The sequence below is a fragment of the Actinia tenebrosa genome, unplaced genomic scaffold, assembly GCF_029948245.1.
Source record: "Actinia tenebrosa isolate PJP-AT-01 unplaced genomic scaffold, QUT_ActTen_1.0 PGA_scaffold1__47_contigs__length_23844297, whole genome shotgun sequence".
Lineage (NCBI taxonomy): Eukaryota > Metazoa > Cnidaria > Anthozoa > Actiniaria > Actiniidae > Actinia > Actinia tenebrosa.
Genome location: NW_028292578.1, coordinates 19,920,470 through 19,943,520, shown reverse-complemented (window position 1 = coordinate 19,943,520; position 23,051 = coordinate 19,920,470). Strand labels below are relative to the sequence as shown.

Below are 23,051 nucleotides of genomic sequence, written 5' to 3'. Positions count from 1 at the left end.
GGAAGAAGACACGAGATAAAATGACAGCAGGCTAGCTTACAGAGGTCTCCTGAAATAACCTGGATTCTGTAATTCATACGCCGACAAAAGCGCAGCTTTCAAAGGTTGATGAAATTTCAATGAATTTTGACGATAATTACACAATAATTGCTTCAACACCCTACATCAAATTTTGTCTTGGAAGTTTGAGAATTTTAGCTTTATTTTGCGAGATTCCTTCTCTGTTTTGTTATGATCAGTAGAGTTCGTAATCAGTCTTATCTATAATACTCGTTATTCTCCTCCCGAATGTTTAGAAGCGATAATCATTTTCGTTCCCTGGAAATATTTAGCATATTTTAAGAAGAAAAATTACAGAACTGGGACATGCATTTTAAATAATTTCCCTGCTCCTTAACTAATCGTGAATTAAAATAGAAATATTTGGACTTTTTCATGAATTTCCGTAATAACAAAAACGTTTTTTACCTTACTTTTGGTGTATTCAGAGTAGCACGAGATGTTTTTCATCATCCGATTTCAAGCTGAATAAAATAGAAAATCTAGTTCTTTCGTTTCACCTGCGCAATCGCTCCCTCCTCTGAAGGATTCCCACAAACAATCAATTATTTTAAATTCTATTTGGTCGAATTCTTTTTTCGCATTGACTTAAAAGAAACAATCGTTAATGATTTGGCAGAATGTTTAGAGCTCGTATTATTATCACTCACCATCTACTCTTCAATACACTCAGATTTCATTTGCCCATCGTCTCAGATATTTAGTTCCTCATTTCATTCGTCACCTCCTACTTAGAGTTTCTTAGGATAAAGTAACAAAAAGAACTCATAATACAAAATATTTCAGGAGGATGCGACATGTGGTTTTCAAGATGTTCCTCAATATCTTCTATACAATAGATTTCTATGTACTTATTGACTGAGTGCGAGGGCCGTACCAGTGGCGGATCCAGGGTTTTTCAAAACGGGGTCCAGATCGGGGAATAGATTGCTATGACGTCATATTGACGTCATATGATGTCAAAGTATTAATTGTTTCGTTGCTTTTACCTACTATATAAGCGCTGTTAGTTTGAATAAAAATTATAAAATTTGTCTTAATAATAATAATAATAATAATAATAATAATAATAATAATAATAATAATAATAACAACTTTATTAGACAGGGTAACACCGTTACCATAAATGATAATTTTCAGGTAGCCCTTACCTTATTCAATCGCCCAAAACAAAGGACAACCTCATCTTTCGGGGATGGAATTGCTCGAAAGCTTTTACCAGCTCTACCATTTTATTGTCATCATAAGCTAGTTTGTTGCAAAGACTTTGATGAGCTTTCATCAGGGCCAAACCAGATAGCCTATTCCCTGACATCGTTGAACGCCTATCAGTCTTAATAAGTTTCAGCTGACTGAAACTTCTCTCGCTTTCACATGAAGTAATGGGTAGAGTTAAAGCCAGTTGAAGCAATATGTGTATATTTGGGAACTGCAAACTGCTACAGGATTGAAAGGCATCAGCCAATTTATTTGGAACCTTAGAAGGATTGCCGTTTGATTGCTGTTTCCACTTTCGAATCCACATCTTATACTCTGTTGGAAACATTTGCGAATAAGGCAGATCATCATTATAGAATTTAACCGTTTCAGCAAGTTTTACTGGAAGCTCAGCATCGTCTTCTTTATTGATGCATTCACTTGGAAGAAGGAAAAGTAGGCTAAGTGTAACATCATGAGCAGGGTTATGTACAAATCGTTCCTGCAGCTCGGCAATCACATGCGAGATGAACTCATTATACAATGTAACTCGGAAATAATCTTCTGAGCTAGATACGTTATGATTGTTTCTATTCATCTGCCGTCTCACAATTCTAGGCTTCTCCAGCTGGAACTCCTCTCCATAGAAATGTTGTCCAAGCCTTGTCGTCTCCTGGAAAATCTTCTTAAACTCTGCTTCAGACTTTTCTCTCATAGTTGTTAGTGTAGATACAAGAGAATGTACTTGCCGGTATGCATATGCAACATCAATTGCTTGCATCTGCAGCTTAACTGTTAGTTCTCTCAGTAAGAAAAGGACCTGCTGGAGAATCATGATGCATAAAAGGAATGTCGATGACTCAATTTGAAACAAAAATCCATTTGCCTTTGTCACAGTTTCGCTATCCCACATCCAGTTTGTACCGAGCTCTTCATGTTGGTTTGGGTACACCATGGCCTCTAATGCTGTATGGATGGCGGGAAGCATTTCTACGAAAACAATGTAAGCATCAATGCGTAGAACCCAACGCGTTCGGCAAGCATCCTTTAGCTTCTTTGCTTTTGTTCCTTGTGGATTCTTTAATTCAAGAACTCTGTCCAAAAGACGCTGCCTCTTTGCTGAGTAGCCAAAGAACCTAGCAATTTCACCAACATACGACTCTGCGTTCTTGAATTCTTGAACTTTGCAGGCAGAAACTACAGCAAGATTTAATCGATGAGCTGCGCAGTGAAAGTAAATTGCCAGAGGGGCCTTCTCTTGTATAATTGATTTGCATCCTGACTTTGCGCCTGACATATTGAAAGCACCATCATAGCATTGACCTCTGAGATTGGCCAAAGACAAACCATTGCTTGTCAGCCATTGCAAAATAGATTTTGCCAATGTCTCACCAGTGATTCTTTCTACTTCAACGAAGTCCACAAATACTTCCTTAACGGCAGAATCAAAAACATAGCGGAGGCATAGTGACATCTGCTCTCTGTTTGAGACATCCGTTACTTCATCTGCTATTACGGTGTAGTACTTTGCTTCCTTTACTTCGTCCAGTATATCCTTCTGGATATTCTTGCCAATAACTTCAATTAGTTGATTTTGTATGGTTTTCGATGTATATTTCGCATTGCGTGGCGCATTTTCCAGGTGTTTAGCGAGCACTTGATCCGTCTCTGCCCGAAAACGAACAAGTTCAATAAAGTTACCTTCAGCTGAATGTTTATCCTCTTCTTGCTCCGTCCAGCATATTTTATCGTCGCGGTGTCCACGTAGTGCAAAGCCTTGTTTCCCACACAACATTACAATCTTTAATAATGATTGAATTACCCGTCTATTTTTTTCAATTGTTTTCTGGGCTTCGCTGTCTAAGATGTTGTTGATTGCTTGCGAAGGGTTTTTGTAACGAGAAAGAAATTCAGCCATTTTCGCCATAGAAGTTAAATGGTAATCTTGTGTTGCATGGCCGTTCATCTTTTCGCATATGTTATTCCATTGTTTATAAGGTTTATTCACAAAGCAACCAGCACCACGTGCTTTTACTTGCTCTGGAGCAAACATTGCGCAAGCACGACAGAATACACCGTCAATGTGAGAACTATAGTGAACCCAAGGGTGTTTTAACAGCCAAGACGGTTGAAACTGCCGTAAAGTGGATGACGTGTTACAAAGCCGTGTACGCGGGTAAGACGATACATTGGGATCAGGCTCTTTGGTAAGAATGTTGTATAAATCGTCTCTACTGATGCTTCGAATGTCAGTATGTGACTCAAAGAGCAAACCAATATCATACGATTTACAAGGCAACGAAATACTACTGACTTCCTCGTCCATGGAAATCTCCCCACTAGGATCTATAAACAGTATAGAATGTGAAAATACTTTCAAAATGGGGACATTTAATACTTTTAAACGACACTTGAATACAATAAATATTAAATCTGACAAATTGATAAAGCGTAGACTCTGGAAATTATACATTTTTTTCTTTATTGCGCTCATACCTAACTAAGTGCTAACTCTAAAATTTAAGAGTCAAAGTGCTCCAAATAATTACAGCAAAGTGTGTGGTTACATTATTTTTTAACTAATTTGTTAGGATTGCACAAGAGTTGCTCCAAGTCTTTCTTGCTCTTTACTCCCGAACGACGAACGACGTTTTTCCGAAAAGTTATCGTTATTCCGAAGAGATTTCCAATCGGAATAACGGTTCATTGTTCGGTAATTTCGCCATCCGTGATCGCGCCGCTCTAGAGTAAGCAGCGCGAGAGACTTGGAGCAAGTCACTGTCTAGGATTGCACTTACTGTCCTGATCTGATGATGGTGTCGTTACATTTTTCTTAAAACTTGCATTTGTTTCTTCATCTATAATTAAATGTTTGAATGTGAAAATTCAGCGAATCATGCTGGTGTGCATGATAAATTCAAAATCTTTGGGAGTATAATTCTATAATAGACCTATTTACTAGAGATAATTCATGTACCGTAAATGATCTATTAGACGCCCACTGTCTAATAAACGCCCCTCTCTAAAGTAACAAACGCCTCTTATCTATTAAACGCCCACGGCACCCTTCGTATACGAAAATTTAATAGGCGTCTAATAGATCATTTACGGTAATGATTATGCAGCACCCCAATTGCAATTGCATTCTTAATGTAAAACTTATTATAAAACAACAAAGTTAACACAACACTCTAAACGACATCCTTTGTGATTATAAAACAAAGTTTAAAAACTAGTACTAACGATGTTTTTTCATCTCTAGCTGTCATTAAGTAAACGATAACCGGATGTATATGTTTACTCGCTGTCACTTAAAATCTCTGTATCACAGTCACTTGACTCATTGTCTGACGGCTCCCACTCATCTGTGTCTTCGAAGCGTATAAACACGTCTCCACCTTCCACTAATTGATTTCGCGGATTTATTATCTCCTCTTTTCCTGGTAGGGAAATCGTCATGCCATCGTACAATACGGTTCCAATTTCATCCGGCCTTCCAAGAAATGGCCGAATAATTGGGTGAACCAAGCCTGGTATATGTGTTTCTCCAGTCATGAAATGCTCCACAATTTTAACAGTTATCAGATATCTTAGATTATAAATGTCAGTTTCAGGATTGTCCTTGTTAAGTGTGAGCTCCACGAGAAGAGATTCGAAGTGCTGTTTGCAAATATACCGATGGTTGATAAATAAGCTCAACATCTCAGCCATCACGAGTCCTTTTGGCGGCAAGCTTTACTCAGGACAATATTCTTGTTGATGAATAAGATGAAAATACAAATAATATTGTCAATCTTTGTTTACCTTCGCTTTTTTTCTTGAAAAATGATGTGATTGCTTGAAGTTTTTCGTTGGATTTTCGCTTGCTCATCTGATTACATTGATTAATTTGATTTTCGGGAATTCCAATATGGTGGTTCAGTTCTGACAAGACTGTAAGTAGACTACGCATGCGCGCTGTATTTCAACACAGGTAGTCCAAACAGTTGGTCGGGGATCGGGCCGGAAAGGCGATGGCTCGAACTGTTTGGAGTACTCGAGCTACCAGTGCGACGCCAAAAACAAGCTATAACTACAGGATACAACCCAAAACTTCTGTAATCTTTTTAATAAAAATTTACAAAATATTTTTTCCTTGATATCCAAAAATTCAAACCAAAAAATAAAAAATAAAAAATAAAAAAAAAAAAATTGAAAAAAAAAACGGGTGCAGCGGACCCCGTCGCACTACCCCTGGATCCGCCACTGCGTACGGAAAAATATTTGGCTCGAGGTGTTGCCGTACAAATGACCGAGAGCCAAATATTTTCCCGTACGGCCCGACCTAACTCAGTCAATAAGCATTTTATCATATGACCCTCACGAAAATAAAAGAAATTAAAAAATAAAGGGCGCGGATTCGAGCAGGGCCATACGGGTTTTTCCGGCCCGCTTACGTCAACCCGTCCGGCCCCCATCACGTGACTTTTTTCAAATGGTTTTATTAGAGCGCGCGAGCAGGGCCGTACGGGTCATATGATAATATAAAAGATTAAAATATACAAGATAATTATCAATATATAATATATATTTATAATTTGAAACTTTCTTTGCTGTTCTGGCTTTAAATGAATATTAGATCTTAAAGTTTGTTGGCCGACCTGGCTAGCCTCCTTCGCAGCCGTTTAGGGTCGTCACGCAGCGTTGCGTGACGACCCTAAGAACGGCTGCGAAGGAGGCTATTTGTTGGCTTTAGCACATCGGTAAAGATAAATTTGTTTTCACACAAGATATTGAACATATCTTCGAAAAAAAAACAAACATTTTAACAAAGGATGGAAGTGATTTGATTAGAACAGTTATTACGGAAACCGCTTTGGATCAATAGAAATTGAGAAACCATTAACCAATCACAGCGCTTCAATACAAGAAGCCATTTGAAAGTTGAGTTTTGCATTTCATTCCGAGGATATTTTCAGTCAAGCAAGTCGTTCTGTCAAATAGTTTATTTCTAACCCACAAATTCAAATAAAAATCACGATTACACATGCTGTACAGAGAATAATGATGTTTCTATAAAATAGAAATTTCAGAATTCAGAATTATAATTTATCATATGACGTCATCAACGCCATGTTTGCTCATGTACGAACCAATATGGCACCCATGTCTTCGTTTTTGTTTTGTGCGGAAAAACCGAAGGGAATTTAACGACTGTCTTTAGATAGCTTCTGATGTTTTTTCCCAGTTGCATTTCAAAGTTTGAGGGAAGCATGCCGTAATGGAAAATCATTCTGTAAACTGCGATTCTATTATTGTAAATCGGCAATATTTTTGCTAATGAGTCATAGCTTTTAGAAAGAATTTTATAACAACTTCTGAAGACGAAAGTAAAAAAGCAATAAGTGACATTGATAAGTTTTACTCTTATTCTAGTTTTTCGCAAAGCCCGCTGCTTAACTTTGTCGCTCGCTCGTTGCGTTCGACAAGGTCTCGCTTCGCTGATGCTTAAAAGCTCCCGCGAGAGACAAAAGAGGTCGACTTGAGGCAAGTCTACTCTAATAATATTCTAGATATGTAGACACTAAATTTAAAAATAATTTCCTGGAATTCCTGTGTAATTACCAGCAAGAACAGTGGTTCTCTGCCCAGCAAAGTGCTACGGAAAAAAATCGTCGTTGCATCAACATCCGTTAATATCCTCTTCATCTATTTTCCCTAAATAATGACTTGTATGTCTTGCAGCACATTCTATTATTGTCACATTTTCCACTTCCTGGATTCCCTTGAGAAGAGGGATGAATCAGAATAACCGTAGACCGTGAAGGCACTCAACTTGCCATGCCTCCATGCCTGGACCTTCCTACTCTGTCACTTGATGGAGGGTAGAATCAATGGTAATCATGAAGGCACCCATCCTGCCATGGCTCCATGCCTGGACCTTCCTACCCTGTAACTCGATGGAGGGTAGAATCAATGGTAATCATGAAGGCACCCATCCTGCCATGGCTCCATGCCTAGACCTTCCTACCTTGTAACTTGATGGATGGGTCACAGAACCTTAGATTCCCTAGTTTAATGGCTCAAAACTTCCTAACTTGAAGACATCTATCCTTGGCATACCCTGTAGATACAATAACACATTCAGCAAAAACTAGGGCCATTTGCACGAGGAAAAAGTTTTAGTTGTAAATCATATTCACTAGTTCTCTGTTTTATATTGAAATTCATTGTCTTCGGCGTAGAATACTATAGGGTCGTATTTCTTGACTTGGTGTGAATCGAGTGCTTCGAGGGAGTCCTATGATAACAAAAAATAAATAAATAAATAAAGTAATCTATGTAAAATATCTCATTCTAAAACGACGGGGATAGGATGTTGTCGTTAAGGCAATACTTTCTACCTTTGAAGCTGCTTGACCTCTATTCCTATTTCCCATTTCATTATCATCAGTTTCTCCTCCATTCATTATCTCCAAGCGACCAGAAGCCATATGATTTAATAGCTCATCTTAAAGGAACAAATAATAGCACATGTAAAATAAGATATATTAAAAAAAATTCAAGACTTGAACACAGAAATAGTTGTGCTATAGAGATATCCAAAGGGTAAGGGAATGCCTTCAAGGGCGGATCTAGCCAAAATTTTAGGGGGGGGGGGGCTAATTGAGTTTCTTCCGTCAACACAACGGAAAGTAATATAAAAAAGAATCGTTTTTTTTTCCTTTGCCCCCCCCCTGGATCCGCCCTTGGCCTTTTATTCAATCTATAAGGAGCAGAAAATTTTACCATGACATCAGCGAAATCGATCTATCAATCACAAGATTTTCTTTTTCTTCTGTTAATTATTTTGCTTCTTTCCGTGCATAAACATATAATGCGAAACAATTGAATCAGTGATGGATGGTTTATCTATTGCCAAAATTCTAGTTTATTACCTTCAAAAAAGAAAACTTAACATACCATTTTTTGGTTTTAGATTTTTTTTTTAAAATGCCACCTACACAGCCCAAGACATCTGGTTCTGGTTGTATGAGGAGTGGATAGTGTTATTGCCAACAGATAAATCTTATCCAGTTAATAAATTCATTGGATAACAGCATTGAATTATACACTGGATAAGGGTTTATCTGTTGGATAGTGCTATCCACCCTTCTTCCAACCAGACCTGGGTTTGTGCCTTCTGTCAATCACAAAATTATTAACTCAGACTGTTTGAAATTTGATTGACAGAAACCAAAGACCCAGACACCTGGAAGTGTAGTTGATTGTCTGGGTCACAATTATTAACACAATATGTATAATCACTAATATACCGTCATCGTCATCTTCATACTCCTCCAATAGGTTGGTAGTAGATGCAGCTCCACCAGATATGAGACTAATATAGTGTTAATGGAAACATTCATCCTGAAGTTTAAATATTCATGAAAACTGCTAGGTCTATTGATGCCTCTCTAACGGGCCCTCTTACCTACTATTAATCTTTAGGGGAGTGAAGAGGTGTGCAACAGCCTTAGGATGTCTGCATAGTAAGCTGCAGTGGCAGATTCAAGGAACTTTTTTAGAGGTACTGTCTGTGACCAAAATACTACCAATGTACCAATGTCATTTTCTTACCATAAACACTCATCTCGTACTAATGAGAGGTGGGGGGGGGGGGGGGGGGGGGGGGGGGTGGCAAATGCAACCAAGGGACACATTTTTGCAAGGAGTTTCTTAACCTTTATAATTTGCATTCCCAGAGACTTCCCTCTCCCTGCATCTGTACTTGAACTTGACAACTAACAAGGCCACCAATGTAACAATCTATCATGGGCATAATAATCTTGGGATCCCTGAGGTAGATTTTTCATTAGTCTCTTTTTTATCAACAAACAATGACAGCCATCGACATATTCTCCTTGGATCGATTAACCTGACACCCAGTTGGATCAGTTGGTTTGGCACCTGTCTGTTGTGCAGAAGGTCATGGTTTTTGTAGCTGGACTGACGCTTGGGATCTTAAAAATATCTGAGTAGAAGGTGCTGCCTATGCTGCTTTTGTTTGTTGTTTTTGTTGATTGGAAACCATTAATTTCAAGTCAAAAGGATACTTGGCTCTCTGACTAGTTTTCTTTCTGTGAAAGATCCTTGCCATTTTGTCTAACTTTTTGCGGGTGTCTAAAAAATTCATACATGTCAGGCATTTAGAAGTTTGCTTTACACCATTTTTTAAAATAGATTTTATTTTCTTACTTTTTCCCATGTGTTTGAGTTTTTCTCTCAACACAACATCATCATTTTGTTGATTAGAGCTACTGCTGATGTGTCCTCCTCCTCCTCCAACTGCTCCAAGATGAGACAGATCTGCTGGATCACTTCTGCTTGGAGTGCTTGAATGTACTTCTGTGTTGATAAAGAGTATGATATGTAAGATACTTACAAAAAAAATTATCACAAAAAATAAACATGAGTGTTCCTGCATCACCAGGCTTCTTTACCACTAACAAATGAGTAATTTAATATTCTTTACCAACCTCTTATTTTATTATATTTTTTGAATAAAAAATAAAAAATTGAAGATTTCCACCCCCCCCCCCCCCCAAACAACTTATCACAATAGGGGATACAAAATAAAGAATGTTATGGATAAACACCCTCTGGGCTGATCAGAATGCAACTACCTTACTCACTGAATTGCAATTTTGTCTGTAAGGTTTTGTGGAGAAATAAAGACTGGATATCCCAAGAACTTATAGGTAACAAGCACTCATTGGTGTCACTGTTTCTAGATTCCATAGCAACACTAGGTTAATGGGACCCATCATGGTTAGACAAAGGACTATGGCCCCAAAACATGACAGCGAGGTGGTATGGATCCTTTCCCATGATAATAAAAAACAAGAGACATGGTTGATATGAGAGAAGAAACAAAATTCAAGTCAACTGACATAGTGGCTATACTATCAAATGAGACTTTTCCAAGTTCAATAAAAACGGTGCATTCTAGTCTAGCTTGGATACAAACACCATATATGGCAATTTAAACAAAAGATGTTTGTACCCAAGCTAGACCATAATGCACCATGTTTGCTATCTTAGAAATGGTCCAGCACTACTATGATTGAGCCGCCATCAAAAGCCTTACCAGAATCAAATGATGGTTTATTTGAAGAAGCAGAAGCAATTGGAGTATCAGTTACATCATCCTTGTTGGTATTGAGCAACATACTTCTTTGCTTATCTGTTCAAACAAAGCAGATCATTTTACTGTTGTCAATCAAAAACTAACCTTCAAATTTTATTATATACTATGAAACAACTTTTGGGCTGGTCAAAAAAAGGGCACAGCTAAATCACAGATCAAATTAAAATTGAGCTTGTTTTTTTTTGAGAACCAGAGAAAAACATCAAATCGTGATCAAGAGAAGACCTAACAAACTCTTCTCACACTTCTCACATGGGATGGTGAGTTCAGGAATTGAACCTAAGTCCCAAGAGGTAGGAAGTGAGTGCACTACGGCTAAGCAACCCTTGATTCCTTGAAGGGGTTGCATATTCCCCTTCACAGTTCCCTGCACCAGCTTGAAAGGTATCCATGCCTTTGTATTGAAGTGAGATTAATGATGAGCTTGCAATGATAGAGACTTGACCTATATTGTCCTAGGTGTTAAGAAAGGTCTCTATCATTGCATACTGTAGCTCCTCTTGCTTCAATTCATAGGAACAGCTCCCTTTCAAGATGGCACAGGGAGCTGTGAAGGTGACTATTTCTCAAATCCTATCCAACAATGAATTGGAAACAGCGAAGTCTCTAATGTGTTTAAAATCTTAGAAATACTAAAGTCCGGTTGTATATTATCTCAATTAACAGCTTTAATTAACAAAATGCGACTAGAAACAGATCAGATCTAGATTTGTTACTAAGATCCTCAATATATGCATTTTTCATTAAACAAAAATATAAATACTGTTATATAATCTTTCGCCAAATCGAAACTTGATCTGGTACGATTCTAAAAATAATACATCTCAGGTATGACGTATGACGTCGATCTTTAAATACTTGAACTAACAAATACAAATACTGTATTAGAGAAATCACGCTTTGAGGTAATAAAATGAAGATCGGATCTTACAAAACAATAATCTAAAATCAAAAATCCAATTTCTAAAGTATCGTTTCGAGGACAGTATTTAGCATTACGATATTATTCGGCATTAAAATAATTTTAGAACCCACCTCTTTCTAGAGACATCATAAAATCTCTATCATGTTTGAGTTCTCGTACAAACTCTTCATTTTGTAAGAACTTTGCAAGCTTTTCGTCCTCCAAAAACTGTTCATATTCTCTATCGACACGTCTGTCAATAAAGGTAGTTGAGTTTGGAGATGATTCTATTCTTGCGGTTGGTCTTGAAGCAGGATTAACATGCTTGAGGCGAAGGAAATCATCAGGAAGATTCCCGAGGAGAGGAGGATTCCAGTTTGAATACGGCCTCGCCGGCAAAGGCCTTGACTCAAAATCACTACTTTCAGACTCTTCTTCTCTCGGAGAATAAGCTGGGGGAGGTTCTTTTGGGCCTGAGTCAGTATATGAAGGTAAATAAGGGAATCCTTCGGTTGTTTTGCTGTCATCTCCGGCGCCCATAGAAAGCAACTGGTCGATAGTCGCGTCAACCAAGCCGTTATTCGCTCTCAATACGGCCTCAATAACCTCATCATCTAAGTCAGGAAACATGGTTTTGAAGTCCTTCATTGCTTTACCGAATTCCAGTTGTCTTGGAGAGTCGTTAGACTGATTGTTTGGGTTCCGAGGAGGTCTTGAACGAAGGCTTTGACCAAAAGCAGGAGCAAACGCCGCCATGTTTTCCTTTGGTTTCCGCTTTTTTTATCGACCAAAACTTTGAAATTAAAATCTCAGGAATCTTTGAGAAGCCCTAAGAACAGATTAAGTTACATAAATTAAGAATTGGTGTGAAATTTACGGCCCAATATGGCTCTTTTCTAGAGGAAATAAACTTTTTAGTTCAGCAACATGTTGAACATTGCAGAAAATCGGCACGTTTGAAGAGAAAGTTGTTGTTCCCAGTCAACTACGGTCGGATATAGTAGAGGGGGAAGGGAGGGGAGGGGAGGGGAGAAATGAGAATAGCTACCTCGGTCTCGTACTATTAGTCCTAATCTAATACTGAATTTAAATAAAGAAATAAATAAAGAAAAAAAGAAAAGAAGAAAAAAGAAAGAAAAAAGGGAGAAAGAAAAAAGAAGATATCGTATTACCTGGAATATAATAATAATATTTATGCAGAGTTAACCTGCGTAGCCGCTATGCCGGCTAATCGCAGAGTATGAGATGAGTTTAATGATGATATTTTTAGCTCATGGTTGTTATTAGAAATTCAAAGGGGTTGTCCTGAATCTGCTGAAAGCAGTCTGTCCCAAAATAAACTGGCCAAATTTTGGTAAAACCATATCGCAGGCTATGATAATTCATGTTCAAATCTTTGTAGAGTATAAGGTATTATCTTTATGCGGAGTGCAAACAATATATTCGTGAAACACTAATGACTAAATTGTTAAAAATAGTGCTAGTTAAACAAAAGAAAACAATTGGATTAGCATAAAATAGTGTTAGGTTAGTATTGTTAATATTGACGGATATGTTTTTGCACTCTAATCGTAGGCATATATAATAATATAGTTCATGTCGTACAAAGGGGTCATCCCTTATCAACTGAAAGCACTTGGGAATTTCACATCATTTCCTTTAAGTGGGAAAATCCTCATCTTTATCAATAGTACAGACCTTTTACAGTTTATTATATTCCTGATCAATCTGCTTGACTAAGGAGGCGCCGATCCAGGGGGGGGGGGGGGGGGGGTCCATGGATGCAGCAGACAACCCCCAAGCTGCCTGATTTTTTTCGTGTTTGTTTTTTCCCCCTATTATTATGGCTTTTTCTTGAATATTTAGTTGGGCTAAAGATAAATTGCGTAAGATCAAATCTAAAAATAAATCTAAGAACAAATTGAATATTATAAAGTCAGAACATTATTATTGATGAAGTCACTATGTCATCACTTGCTTCATTTCAGAAACCCCCTTTAAATTTCTGGACTTGCCCCTGTGAAGGGTCAAACATTTCTTGTATTTTATGCATAGTTTGGAAAATATTGTCCAAATCACATTTTTAATTCACGATTAAACAGCATCAGCACAATCACTTTCAATCATATTCCATTTTCAAGTTTAATATGCTTTTTTTTCCATAGTCCAGTTTGATGAGGTTTGTGAGGTTTGATCTGTGAGTTAGATCTGGCCTGACGTTGATCAGCCCAGAGGTTGTTTCTGTAGCGCAATAGAATTTCAAATTTGAAGTAGCATAGTCATTCAAAAAACTCCTTGCATGTAAACACTTTAATTATAAGTGGCCTGTGATTATTAATTGATTATCAATAATTAATTATCAAGGGATATTGTTATTTAAATAATCCACATTTCCTAAAGGTATTGGGTTTAACATCTTTTCTTCTTAGTGTTCCTATTGCAACTAAAGAAAAAGGAAGACAGCACTTGAGGCCACATTTATGTATTTAATTTACTGGCACATCTCAGGCTGCTATATATTATATCATATTATATCAGCAGTTTCTTTTTGAACATGAATAAATTGCTCTAAAAAATTAAAGAATTTCTGCTGACATCAATATACTTAACAAAAAATATTGATCAGGAATAAGACGTAACAAGTTGATTTTAGCATTCATGGACAAAACAAATGTTGGGAATCGAAAATTGGAAAGGAAAAATTATCTGAGTGTTTAAAAGTAAATATTGAGCTTTCAGCTGCGAAATGAAAATTTTTATGGACATCCAGGTAGATTTATCATCTTTTTATGTCTCCCAAGTCCTCTATACTATCTTCATCAATCTGGCAAGAAAAAATGCAAAAAAATGTATTTCATAAAAAATTATGATCTCTGCATTATTCCCAAAATAGCATACTAATGTCTGACTGACAACCCTTTTACTGCCAACCCACTGACACCCTACTGATAACCCACTAACACCCTACTGACAACCCACCACCACTTACTGACAACCCACCAACACGCTTCTGATAACCCACTCACACCCTACTGACCACCCACTAACACTTGTGTCCACCTACCAACACCCTACTGATAAAGTTCACCAACACCCTACTACTAAAATTCAACCAGCCACCTACCAGAGAACTACCAACCCTCTACCGCCAACCTACTGCACCAACACCCTATTGACATCCTTCTGATGAACTACTGACAACCTAACAACATGTTACATGAAGGATTTGTAGTGTACCTCTTTCCAGTTTTCAGGAATGAAGTCCCATAGGTCATCTGTAACATCTCCTTGAATGGAAATTTCATCTTCACCACTTACTGATGCCCCACAAGAGAACCGCTGAGCAAAGGCCTTTGCAGCTTTCTTGGGCTCGATATCTGTATATGGAAAGAAAATTCATGATTATGAAAAATATAGCTAATATAATTATGTGTTATGATTAGCCTGGGCAGAAACACTCAGAAGGAGTGGGGTCAGAATTCTACAATCCATCAAAACAGTGAGATTGACTTTTCTTTGAGTAAAAAATCCACTAGAGAAAAAGTTGTTTATATATTTAATGATGAAGTTCCCCATTTTGAGTTTTCATTTGATCATCCTTAGCTTGGATGGTGTGCGAAAAAAACAACAAAAACACATTTATTGTGTTTTTTTCCCCCTTCATCAAGGCCCATTGCATGGTTAGGAATGTAAAAATATAAGTTTGTTGACATCCCAAAGGTTTTGGTTGAATGGCTCAATATTTTAACATGCAACTGAGTGCAATCAAATTACTTGAAACTGGAGTATGTGCACTCAGCTGTATTTCCAATCAGTAAGTTCCAATTCAATAACATACACTGTCACATGATCTGGGGCAATTCCATTTAACCCCTCCCCCCAAACAGAAATTCCAGTTGGCAAAACAAATGGTATGTGTCATTTTGACAGAAAGTTCTGGAAAATCTGGGCTTCTGGTTTACAGTAGATATTTCCTTTTCAAACTCTCTTTGGTTCTTTCGATGTACAATTGTACCATAAGTTTCCTGCCTTTTTCTTATCATTAACAAACAAATTTCTAAACCAAGGGATTGGTACTAATGGTGAGCACCCCAGATATACAATTAATACTATGATAGATTGTATCTTACCAAATGTTGAAAGACCTGTTACTATGGTAACGTATTTCTTTTTATTTCTTTGTGTTCTTGAAATTTGAATTAATTTTGGAGCATTCTATGAGCAAATATGAAAATATTACAATGTGACTACATCAACCAATGCCACCCAAACAAATAATAAATCAAATTTACACATCACATTGTTATAACACTGCATAACAGATGAATTAGTGAATTTTGGATTTTAAACTGTTTCTTATTCACTCCTGATCACACACATGTATAAAGTAATATGACTTTTTAGAGAAAAAATGTGAACACTTGTACAGATTCTATTGTTACACACGTATAAAGTAAAATATATGATTTTTTAGAGAAAAAATGTGAACATTCGTACAGATTCTATTGTTTAAATACTGGTTAGATAATTTGTATAAAAGTCCCACAGTAATAAGATAATAGCGTAAAAAAATATACAAAAATGCAGGTGAAAAAGATGTATAAGAGCACACGAGTCCAAGGACTTGCCAAAAATGACAAAAGTATGTTCCTGAATTTCTAATTCTTATTAACACACAACTCTGTTTGAAAGCTTGATTTTTATTGAATATATTTCACTTCCGAAAATTTTGCATGCGCCAAAAATGGATTATGCCAGACCTCCCACGCAGGCTCTGGGTATGAGATTGACCTTGAATGAGTATAACACTCAAAGTCAGTGTCATTGTAAAGATTCCCAAAATATCAAACCTTTTTCTTTGGCAATTTTATTTTTCCTCTTCCACCTCGAGTTTGTCGTTTTTTATCTTTGTCGCTGACATCCAATGACCCCACTCCATCAACAGCTGAAGAAGTGAAAAAAAAACTTATTGAAGTCTTTTTACAATATCTAATCACCTCATTATGGCTAAGAACTATCCTTTAGTTGTGACTGGACCATGATGCAGATAAGCACAGAAAAGCTGTTTTATTTCTTAAATAACAAAATATATGAGATTTTTCTGTGTTCCGTTCAGTAATAAAGCACACAGTAAGTGGTGTAAGTAAGAAAGAAGTGTAAGGAGAAACACGTAACCAAGGGCTCGTACAAGCTGTAGACGAGTGCTTCTTACACTACTTGAGGGCTTACGGCACTTCCTAATCCTGTTTTATTCTAATTATTATATAGTTATTAATTATATTTTGGTATAAGATTTATTTATGCAAACAGAAAGATGGACAGGATCTAGCAGCACCTCGCATGCACGGATAGCACAGTACTGTGCTCAGTTCACTGATAAAACACAGTTTTTGACCAATCCGTGTGTGCGTACTATCCTAACTATATAATAATTCAAATTAATGCTTGGATAAATTGGTGATAAGTTCTTAAAATATGGCTGGTCAGTTACCAATCATATTATGACCAGACAAATTAGGTTTAGCTTGGTCATATCTAATTATTAGGTATGATGTTACTGGTCAAAATGTCTGGCAAGCCAAAGATTTGACTGGACCATCCAATGACTACAATGTATTTTTAGCCTTGGGTGGTGGCTGATGCTTCATGGGAAGCATGTGCCACTAATACTGTGCCACCACTTATCAATGCTACCCAGGTTTTAATAGCTGGCTGTGTGTGTTAAATGAGAGTAGAAGAGTTTGAATTCCCAGACTTGTTGTCACATGCAAGTCAAGTTGCTTGTTGATTCCCTCCTGTGTTAAAAAGGTTGTTCTCCAGGTAATCTTGTTTTCCTCCCAACTCAAACATCACCTTCTAAATTCTAATTTTACCTTGGGCTTTCAGCTAGTTGGAGCCTGGATCTGTTGTGATTGTCCCACCCAGTGATACAACAGTGAAAGTGTAACAGAATGCTAGTTATACCTTTATTCAAGTCATCAAACACTTCTGGATGGTTTGACATTAACCATTCTTTGCATTTTTCAGATTCAGGACTGAACTCGCAATACTGTTAGGAAAAAAAAGATTTTAAAATTGGCGTACTTGAGTAGATTTTGTATGACCATGAAATGTCATGGAAATGGCATGGAAGGGAAAAATGAATGGAAAGAAGGGAGGAAAATGGAAACAGAAGAGAAAAATGAAGAGAACAGAAAAAATGGATAGGAGGAAAAAAGGTAGAAGGAAAAGATTAAATAGAAAGAATGAAAGACGACGCAAGAAGAAAAGAACAAAGGAAATTTTTGGAATAGAAATACAGCAATGAATTTGATTTAGAAATCTGGTGAACTCATCTCAATAAATGATATTAAAGAAACCTAAACAAATAAGGAATAATTTAAAATTACTGATATGCTTTAATTCTATGAAGAGTTGTCTATAATTACCTCGATTGGCATAGTACATACTGAAGATGAACAGTAGAGTCACGACATGAAAAAAATACACACATCGAAAAATTAGTTTCGCTTTGAAAATGCTCCCAAAGTCAGAGAAAGAGAAGCATTTGACAAAGACCTAGTGGTATAGTACCTCCACAGTAAAGTACTGATAAGGGGTAGTTGATTTTTGCCTTCGTCTCGCCAGCATTTTCTTCTTCAATCTCGTGCGATTCTACTTCGGCCGCCATCTTGAATTATAGGGTAACCGCTGGTTTTGGTTGTGTCGTGGGCGCATTAAACTGGGTGGCCAGGCCTTAACTTAGAAAATGAGAGAAGGAAGGAAGGAAGGAAAGAAGGAAGGAAGGAAGCAAGGAATGAAGGAAGGAAAGATAGAAGGAAGGAAGGGATATGAATGAAGAATGAATTAATGATGTTTTTGATGGTTGTAGCCCTCCCTCTTTTACTAAGTCATAACCCTCCTATTAAATCAACAAGGAAAAAGCTTTTGATAAATAAAAAGGTTTGAACCTTCAAAAAAGTTTACTGGCCCTCCCCTCTGAAGCCCTACCCCTCCCCTCCCACTCAAAAACATACCTCTCTCCTAACCAAATTCATTAGCTTACCAATAATATTGCCTAGCACTTCATATTATTGTACTCACGATCCATTTACTAATTCCTTAATTGTTATCATGCAATACCTAATATAACTCAATTAATCCTCCAAGGATTAAAGGACAATTAGTTTTATCAGTCCTGATCGTTTAATTACCTCTAAAAGCATGTTTGACTTAATTAAAAGCTTTATCAGTTATAAACATAAATGCAGTTCTAAATCAGTGCTTCTTGACTTTAGTGTAAAACAGTGGCCATAAACTTGGTTGGGCGGATTGGATCGAAAAAGAAAAAAATCTCATATAAATTCCTGAAATATTAGGTAAGTCATGAAACGCTGAAGAATCAATTGAAAGTTTGGGGTAATTTCTTTCAAGCATAAGTCTCACAGTTGTTTTGAATCATTAGCGCCTAGCGACCAGTTTTTTTACACAGTTCCTTGTAATACTAGATAATATACAGCGAGCTCAGTTTTTACTGGGAAATGCCAGAACTACTAATATAGTACTCAGTAGCATGGCGTGCGATGTGTTATAGGCTTGAAAATGTTTTTGTGATATAACTTATTAAGAAAAACGGAAAACACTGGATTATGATAATTCAACTAAACTTTATCGTGAGACAATATTAAGCTGTATGTAGCTCGCTTTGAAAGAAAGATATGAAAACTCCATCTGATTATTTTTATTTATCAACAATTCGGTGGAAGACCTTTTACTGTATGAGTTGGGCCTCAAAAAGATTAAAAACAACTTTCAAACGGATGTTTATATGGCAAGTGCGAACATGTATATATATCCATCAATCGTTCCATGATGGAAATGGAATTTAAAGGTGTTAGAAAAACTGGAGAACCTGGCTATGAAGAAATGCCCTCGAGTGCATCGATCAAATTGCAAACCTACATTCTCTGTTGTGTTTGAGAGGCGAGCGCATTAGTTAGCGCTGCTCACACCAGCTACCCAGGAGAACAGCCCACGAAGTACATGTGAAGGACAAAATCAAGAAGCAACTTTACTATACGCGATGGCGAGGGCAGCAATCAAACCGTTCCCTATTCTTGTAATTTGTTCATGATTTGACGCATTAGCTGCAAGTATACTAACATAATCATACCCTTGTATGTCCGCATTAACCAATCCCGCTCGTACCTTTTCTATACTAGTTACCAGAAAGGAACGGTAATGGAATCCGCAGAGGTCGAAGAAGTCTTGCGCAGAATCGAATTTCACAAAGGAGTATTCGGTGTGGTAGTTCTGAGCCCAGAGGGAAAAGTCCTTAAGAGTTCCCTGGACAATATAACTACGAACCAGTACACGTCCATGTGCCGCACAGTAGCAGGAATGGCCCAACGTGCGGTCAGGGACCTTGATCCGCAGGATGACATGGTTACTTTAAGGATCAGAACTGATGACCACGAGATTATGATGGCGCCAGGAAAATCATCAGAGGGGAACTATTACATAGTGACTTTACAAACTGTACAGAACCTCAACAAGAGTAACTAGTAACCTAGTTTTCGATTACTTTAATTGGCCAACAATGTTTGCGATTATCTTAAATAACCGTTATAATCCTCGTTCGATTTTCGCGCACAACAAATTCTATATATCGATGCAAAGAGTAGAGAGCTGTTTATACTTCGTGCAACGATGCAATATTTTCGCTACTCAACAAGTTCAGGGTTTGCGTGACAAGTTGCGCGCGAACTGTGTTGCCCGTAAGTTAAATTGTTCCCAGCAATACAAGAATTAATGAATAAAAAGAAATTCAACTGAAACAGGCATTTGTATAGTGTATCAGATTTATTACTACTACAGTATTACTATTGGCTTCACCAAAAAATATTTGAATTCACCAGCAAAGATTTCAATTATAATCTCACGGGAGATGAGTCATTTCCCAACTTCAGCTTGAATTACTCGAGCTCCGACGCCCCAGATCCTGGTTCCTCCGTAGGAGCAGGAGTTGGAGGTTTAGTAGGACGTGGTTTCAGACACATCTTTCCAAAGACAGGAAAATTACCAAAATGACGACAAACCAAACCCTCGACACAGGAGCAGAAGCAGCCACATCTCTTAATGAAAAAGAAAAGATTTGTTAAACACCCAACAGCTTAAGTTAAAAACTTTAACAAATCGATCAAACATGTTGAATCGGAAACATATTTGGATTGCAATTGATAGATCAGACAATAACGAACCAATCACCGTTGCAGCTATGCGACATGTACATAGCAACGGTAATTAAGGGGAGTTGGGGATCTCCGAATTCCACTGAAGAGCAATGATGTAACAGCTTTCCCATTTTGTACCGGAAAAATTGCCTTGAGTATAATGTTTCTGTTTACCGCTTGAAAGACAATGTGCCAGAATTTTAAGTTTGAACACTCTGAAGTATATTTAACGCCAGTAAAATTAAGTAAAGGGTGACCTAGCAACTTCGATAGACCTAGCTCTAGCCCTACTAAAACTTCCTTCCGGTTTGTTAACACAATTACTCACCCTACTGGTAGAGCAAGATTGAAAGAGTCGTCTCTTGGAAACGCAGTAGTCTCCAAACCAAGAGTCATAACAGCATTTGCTGTTACCGCAGTCACTGTGCGCTTTACACTTGTCCTGAAAAACGACAAACAACTTTAGTTAAAATCAATGTGTGGGCCGACCAACGACCGACTGATTCGATCATTGATTGACCGATGAATGAATGAATGAAGGGATAATGGTTAGTTGGTAGAATGGACAAAGCGGACAAATTGACCGAATAATTGAGATCGACCGATTTCGTCGTTTTCTCTGATGATATCCTCACAATTAGCCTCCCTACGTTTACCTCCCTACGAACAGCAGACGTGTGTGGGGAGGGGAACGTTGCGTAACAGGCACTAAAATGTATGCGTAGGAGGCTATCCCATCCCACCATATGAGCATTGCGCAAAGATTTGCTTCCAATTAAACAAGTGCGCCGTTCGATAATACACGCGATTTATCATCTATCAAAGATTTTGAAACTATCGTTTGTTCACGAAAACAGTTCTGAGATGTGCGCTCATGCAAGTCAAGTCTAGTCAAGCAGTAATATTATATTACATGCTACTAAGTCTTAGCATTGAATTCAATTCTTAAGATTTTCGACAGGTCACTATAGCAGGACCGAGGATGTGACGCAATGTTTATTCAGCAATTTTTCTTCTTTTTTACTTCGTTTAGTGAGGTTGCATGTACAGCTTCGTAAGCAATATCAAGCGTGTAAACACGCGAGTAAACATTCTGCTATACACAATGTGTATCTTTTGAACCTTTTTTCTTGTCCTCACGAAAAAAGGCCAACGAAACTTGCACATCCGATCACAGTTTGTTGATCAACATTGTACAAAATACAAGTATTTATAATTATTTTTAATAAACCCTTGTGGAAAATAAAAATGATGAAATTTAGCAGAAAGAGGGTGTACAGATTTCTTAATAGCTAACAACCCCGTGAATTAACAAGCTAAGGCTTTAGTAACATGGAAATTAGAGCTATGAAATATGCCGACGCATTGAAAAGAAAAACTAGCCGATATTTATTGAGAAATAGTCCCATTGTTCTTTCTTAATTCAGCCATTCAAGAACTCATTTGCTGGGTAGAACGGACTGACTTTCAAAATTGTTTAAGATCTATTTTATTGCTCTTGATAGAATCAAAAATAACCGAAGACCATACTCCCAGACCCGAATGCTGAAGCGTCGTATGGCAGCGCAAGGCATTTACGGCTATGCCAGAGATTTCGACCCCAACACCGCTATCCCCGGGGGGATTTACAGACTGATCAGGAAGCTCGGCCGAAGCCTAAGGGAGAGGTTAGTCGACCCCTAGACCATAGATGATTAACCCCTTGCTATGACCAGCATACCCGATATTTCGCATCTATCTGTGATGACTTAACATCCATATTTACTTCCTTCCTTGTGGGACCCCATCTTGAAAAACTAGCCGCTATGTATGATATTGAAGTATTGAGAAATTTTACTTTTATTCTTTCCAAATCGAGCCATTTAACAACTCTTTTGCCAGGGAGGACCTTTTTGAAACTTTAATGCTTTCTCAGTGCAGATTAAACGTTTTTAGGAATTTCTAATTTATCAGTTGCGGTTCGTATCTTGGATCCACGCATATGCGCACTGCGAAACTATCAATTAAATTAGAAAAACTATAGAATGTGAAACGTCGTACCTGGAAAATCCATCTCCGATCTCTCACTTTAGTTTCTAATTCATCTTGGAAATCCTCAGAGATCTCTTGTTCTTCAAAAGCAAGGCCAGCTCCGAGTAGAGCAAAAACTACGAAAATCAAGGCGTGTTTCATATCTACTTTCTTTGCTTAGGGTTGCGCGGAAGATGTGTAGATCGGCGCGGAGAAAAGACGGAAAAATGACGATCTCGCTCTTTCTTCTCTTGGTTTTATCACGACTGTAAAAAGGTGAAATTGTTCACCTGTGTAGCTTAGTGTCACAGTTTTCTTAAGGAAAATGGACAGTCAATTGAGCAAAAGTAAACAACAATCCATGATTACATTAAACTCCTTCTGATCTTCAGACCCTTAGTTCAGTGGTCAATTCAGCTTGTTGCAATGTAAAAGACTGACCATTGGAAACTGATATGAACACTGGGAACTAAAAGGCTGAATTCATAGTTATTACTGC

The 23,051-nt window shown here is 37.5% G+C and overlaps 4 protein-coding genes across 5 annotated transcripts; all 4 read right to left on the bottom strand.

The window, feature by feature from the left end:
* Nucleotides 1-1,216: 1,216 nt before the first annotated feature.
* LOC148910068 (52 kDa repressor of the inhibitor of the protein kinase-like) lies at nt 1,217-4,968 on the bottom strand. Its single transcript, XM_089032502.1, has 3 exons — nt 4,569-4,968; nt 4,056-4,115; nt 1,217-3,603 (listed from the first exon to the last, which is right to left on the bottom strand). Exons 1-3 carry the CDS (start codon nt 4,966-4,968, stop codon nt 1,217-1,219), a joined length of 2,847 nt encoding a protein of 948 aa, XP_088888628.1.
* Nucleotides 4,969-6,224: 1,256 nt separating this feature from the next.
* Nucleotides 6,225-12,299, bottom strand: LOC116292651 (CUE domain-containing protein 1). Of its 2 annotated transcripts, XM_089032150.1 has the most exons (8): nt 11,462-12,299; nt 10,367-10,462; nt 9,475-9,624; nt 9,333-9,399; nt 8,553-8,617; nt 7,641-7,747; nt 7,440-7,537; nt 6,225-7,360 (listed from the first exon to the last, which is right to left on the bottom strand). In XM_089032150.1, coding segments are annotated over exons 1-8 (1,209 nt in total). In that variant the 5' UTR covers nt 12,087-12,299; the 3' UTR covers nt 6,225-7,359. The 2 variants fall into 2 exon arrangements, with proteins under 2 accessions (XP_088888276.1, XP_031555863.2); XM_031700003.2 differs by having other exon boundaries at nt 6,225-7,537.
* Nucleotides 12,300-13,258: 959 nt separating this feature from the next.
* On the bottom strand, nt 13,259-18,006 carry LOC116292627 (density-regulated protein homolog). Its single transcript, XM_089032151.1, has 7 exons — nt 17,904-18,006; nt 17,759-17,778; nt 17,295-17,379; nt 16,181-16,275; nt 15,461-15,545; nt 14,568-14,707; nt 13,259-14,154 (listed from the first exon to the last, which is right to left on the bottom strand). The coding sequence occupies exons 1-7, from the start codon at nt 17,998-18,000 to the stop codon at nt 14,110-14,112; spliced, it is 567 nt and encodes a 188-aa protein (XP_088888277.1). The 5' UTR covers nt 18,001-18,006; the 3' UTR covers nt 13,259-14,109.
* A 2,146-nt stretch (nt 18,007-20,152) lies between these two features.
* LOC148910067 (uncharacterized) lies at nt 20,153-22,829 on the bottom strand. The gene is made up of 3 exons (XM_089033435.1): nt 22,583-22,829; nt 20,871-20,984; nt 20,153-20,443 (listed from the first exon to the last, which is right to left on the bottom strand). The coding sequence occupies exons 1-3, from the start codon at nt 22,712-22,714 to the stop codon at nt 20,285-20,287; spliced, it is 405 nt and encodes a 134-aa protein (XP_088889561.1). The 5' UTR covers nt 22,715-22,829; the 3' UTR covers nt 20,153-20,284.
* Between the last annotated feature and the right edge of the window lie 222 nt (nt 22,830-23,051).

Excerpts from the sequence above, each read along its gene's own strand:
- LOC148910068 (XM_089032502.1), bottom strand. The coding sequence starts at position 4,968 with ATGGCTGAGATGTTGAGCTTATTTATCAACCATCGGTATATTTGCAAA. Across the intron at positions 4,116-4,568 it reads CTGTGATACAGAGATTTTAA|ATGAAGAAACAAATGCAAGT; the intron begins GTGACAGCGAGT and ends ATTTAATTATAG. Across the intron at positions 3,604-4,055 it reads ACCATCATCAGATCAGGACA|ATCCTAGTGGGGAGATTTCC; the intron begins GTAAGTGCAATC and ends TACTGTTTATAG.
- LOC116292651 (XM_031700003.2), bottom strand. The coding sequence starts at position 12,086 with ATGGCGGCGTTTGCTCCTGCTTTTGGTCAAAGCCTTCGTTCAAGACCT. Across the intron at positions 9,400-9,474 it reads ACTCAAACACATGGGAAAAA|ACACCCGCAAAAAGTTAGAC; the intron begins GTAAGAAAATAA and ends TGAATTTTTTAG. Across the intron at positions 8,618-9,332 it reads AAAACTAGTCAGAGAGCCAA|TCTCATATCTGGTGGAGCTG; the intron begins GTATCCTTTTGA and ends ACACTATATTAG.
- LOC116292627 (XM_089032151.1), bottom strand. The coding sequence starts at position 18,000 with ATGGCGGCCGAAGTAGAATCGCACGAGATTGAAGAAGAAAATGCTGGC. Across the intron at positions 17,380-17,758 it reads TATGTACTATGCCAATCGAG|TATTGCGAGTTCAGTCCTGA; the intron begins GTAATTATAGAC and ends TTTTCCTAACAG. Across the intron at positions 14,708-15,460 it reads AACAGGTCTTTCAACATTTG|ATATCGAGCCCAAGAAAGCT; the intron begins GTAAGATACAAT and ends TTCCATATACAG.
- LOC148910067 (XM_089033435.1), bottom strand. The coding sequence starts at position 22,714 with ATGAAACACGCCTTGATTTTCGTAGTTTTTGCTCTACTCGGAGCTGGC. Across the intron at positions 20,985-22,582 it reads ATCGGAGATGGATTTTCCAG|GACAAGTGTAAAGCGCACAG; the intron begins GTACGACGTTTC and ends GTCGTTTTTCAG. Across the intron at positions 20,444-20,870 it reads AATCTTGCTCTACCAGTAGG|AGATGTGGCTGCTTCTGCTC; the intron begins GTGAGTAATTGT and ends TTTTTCATTAAG.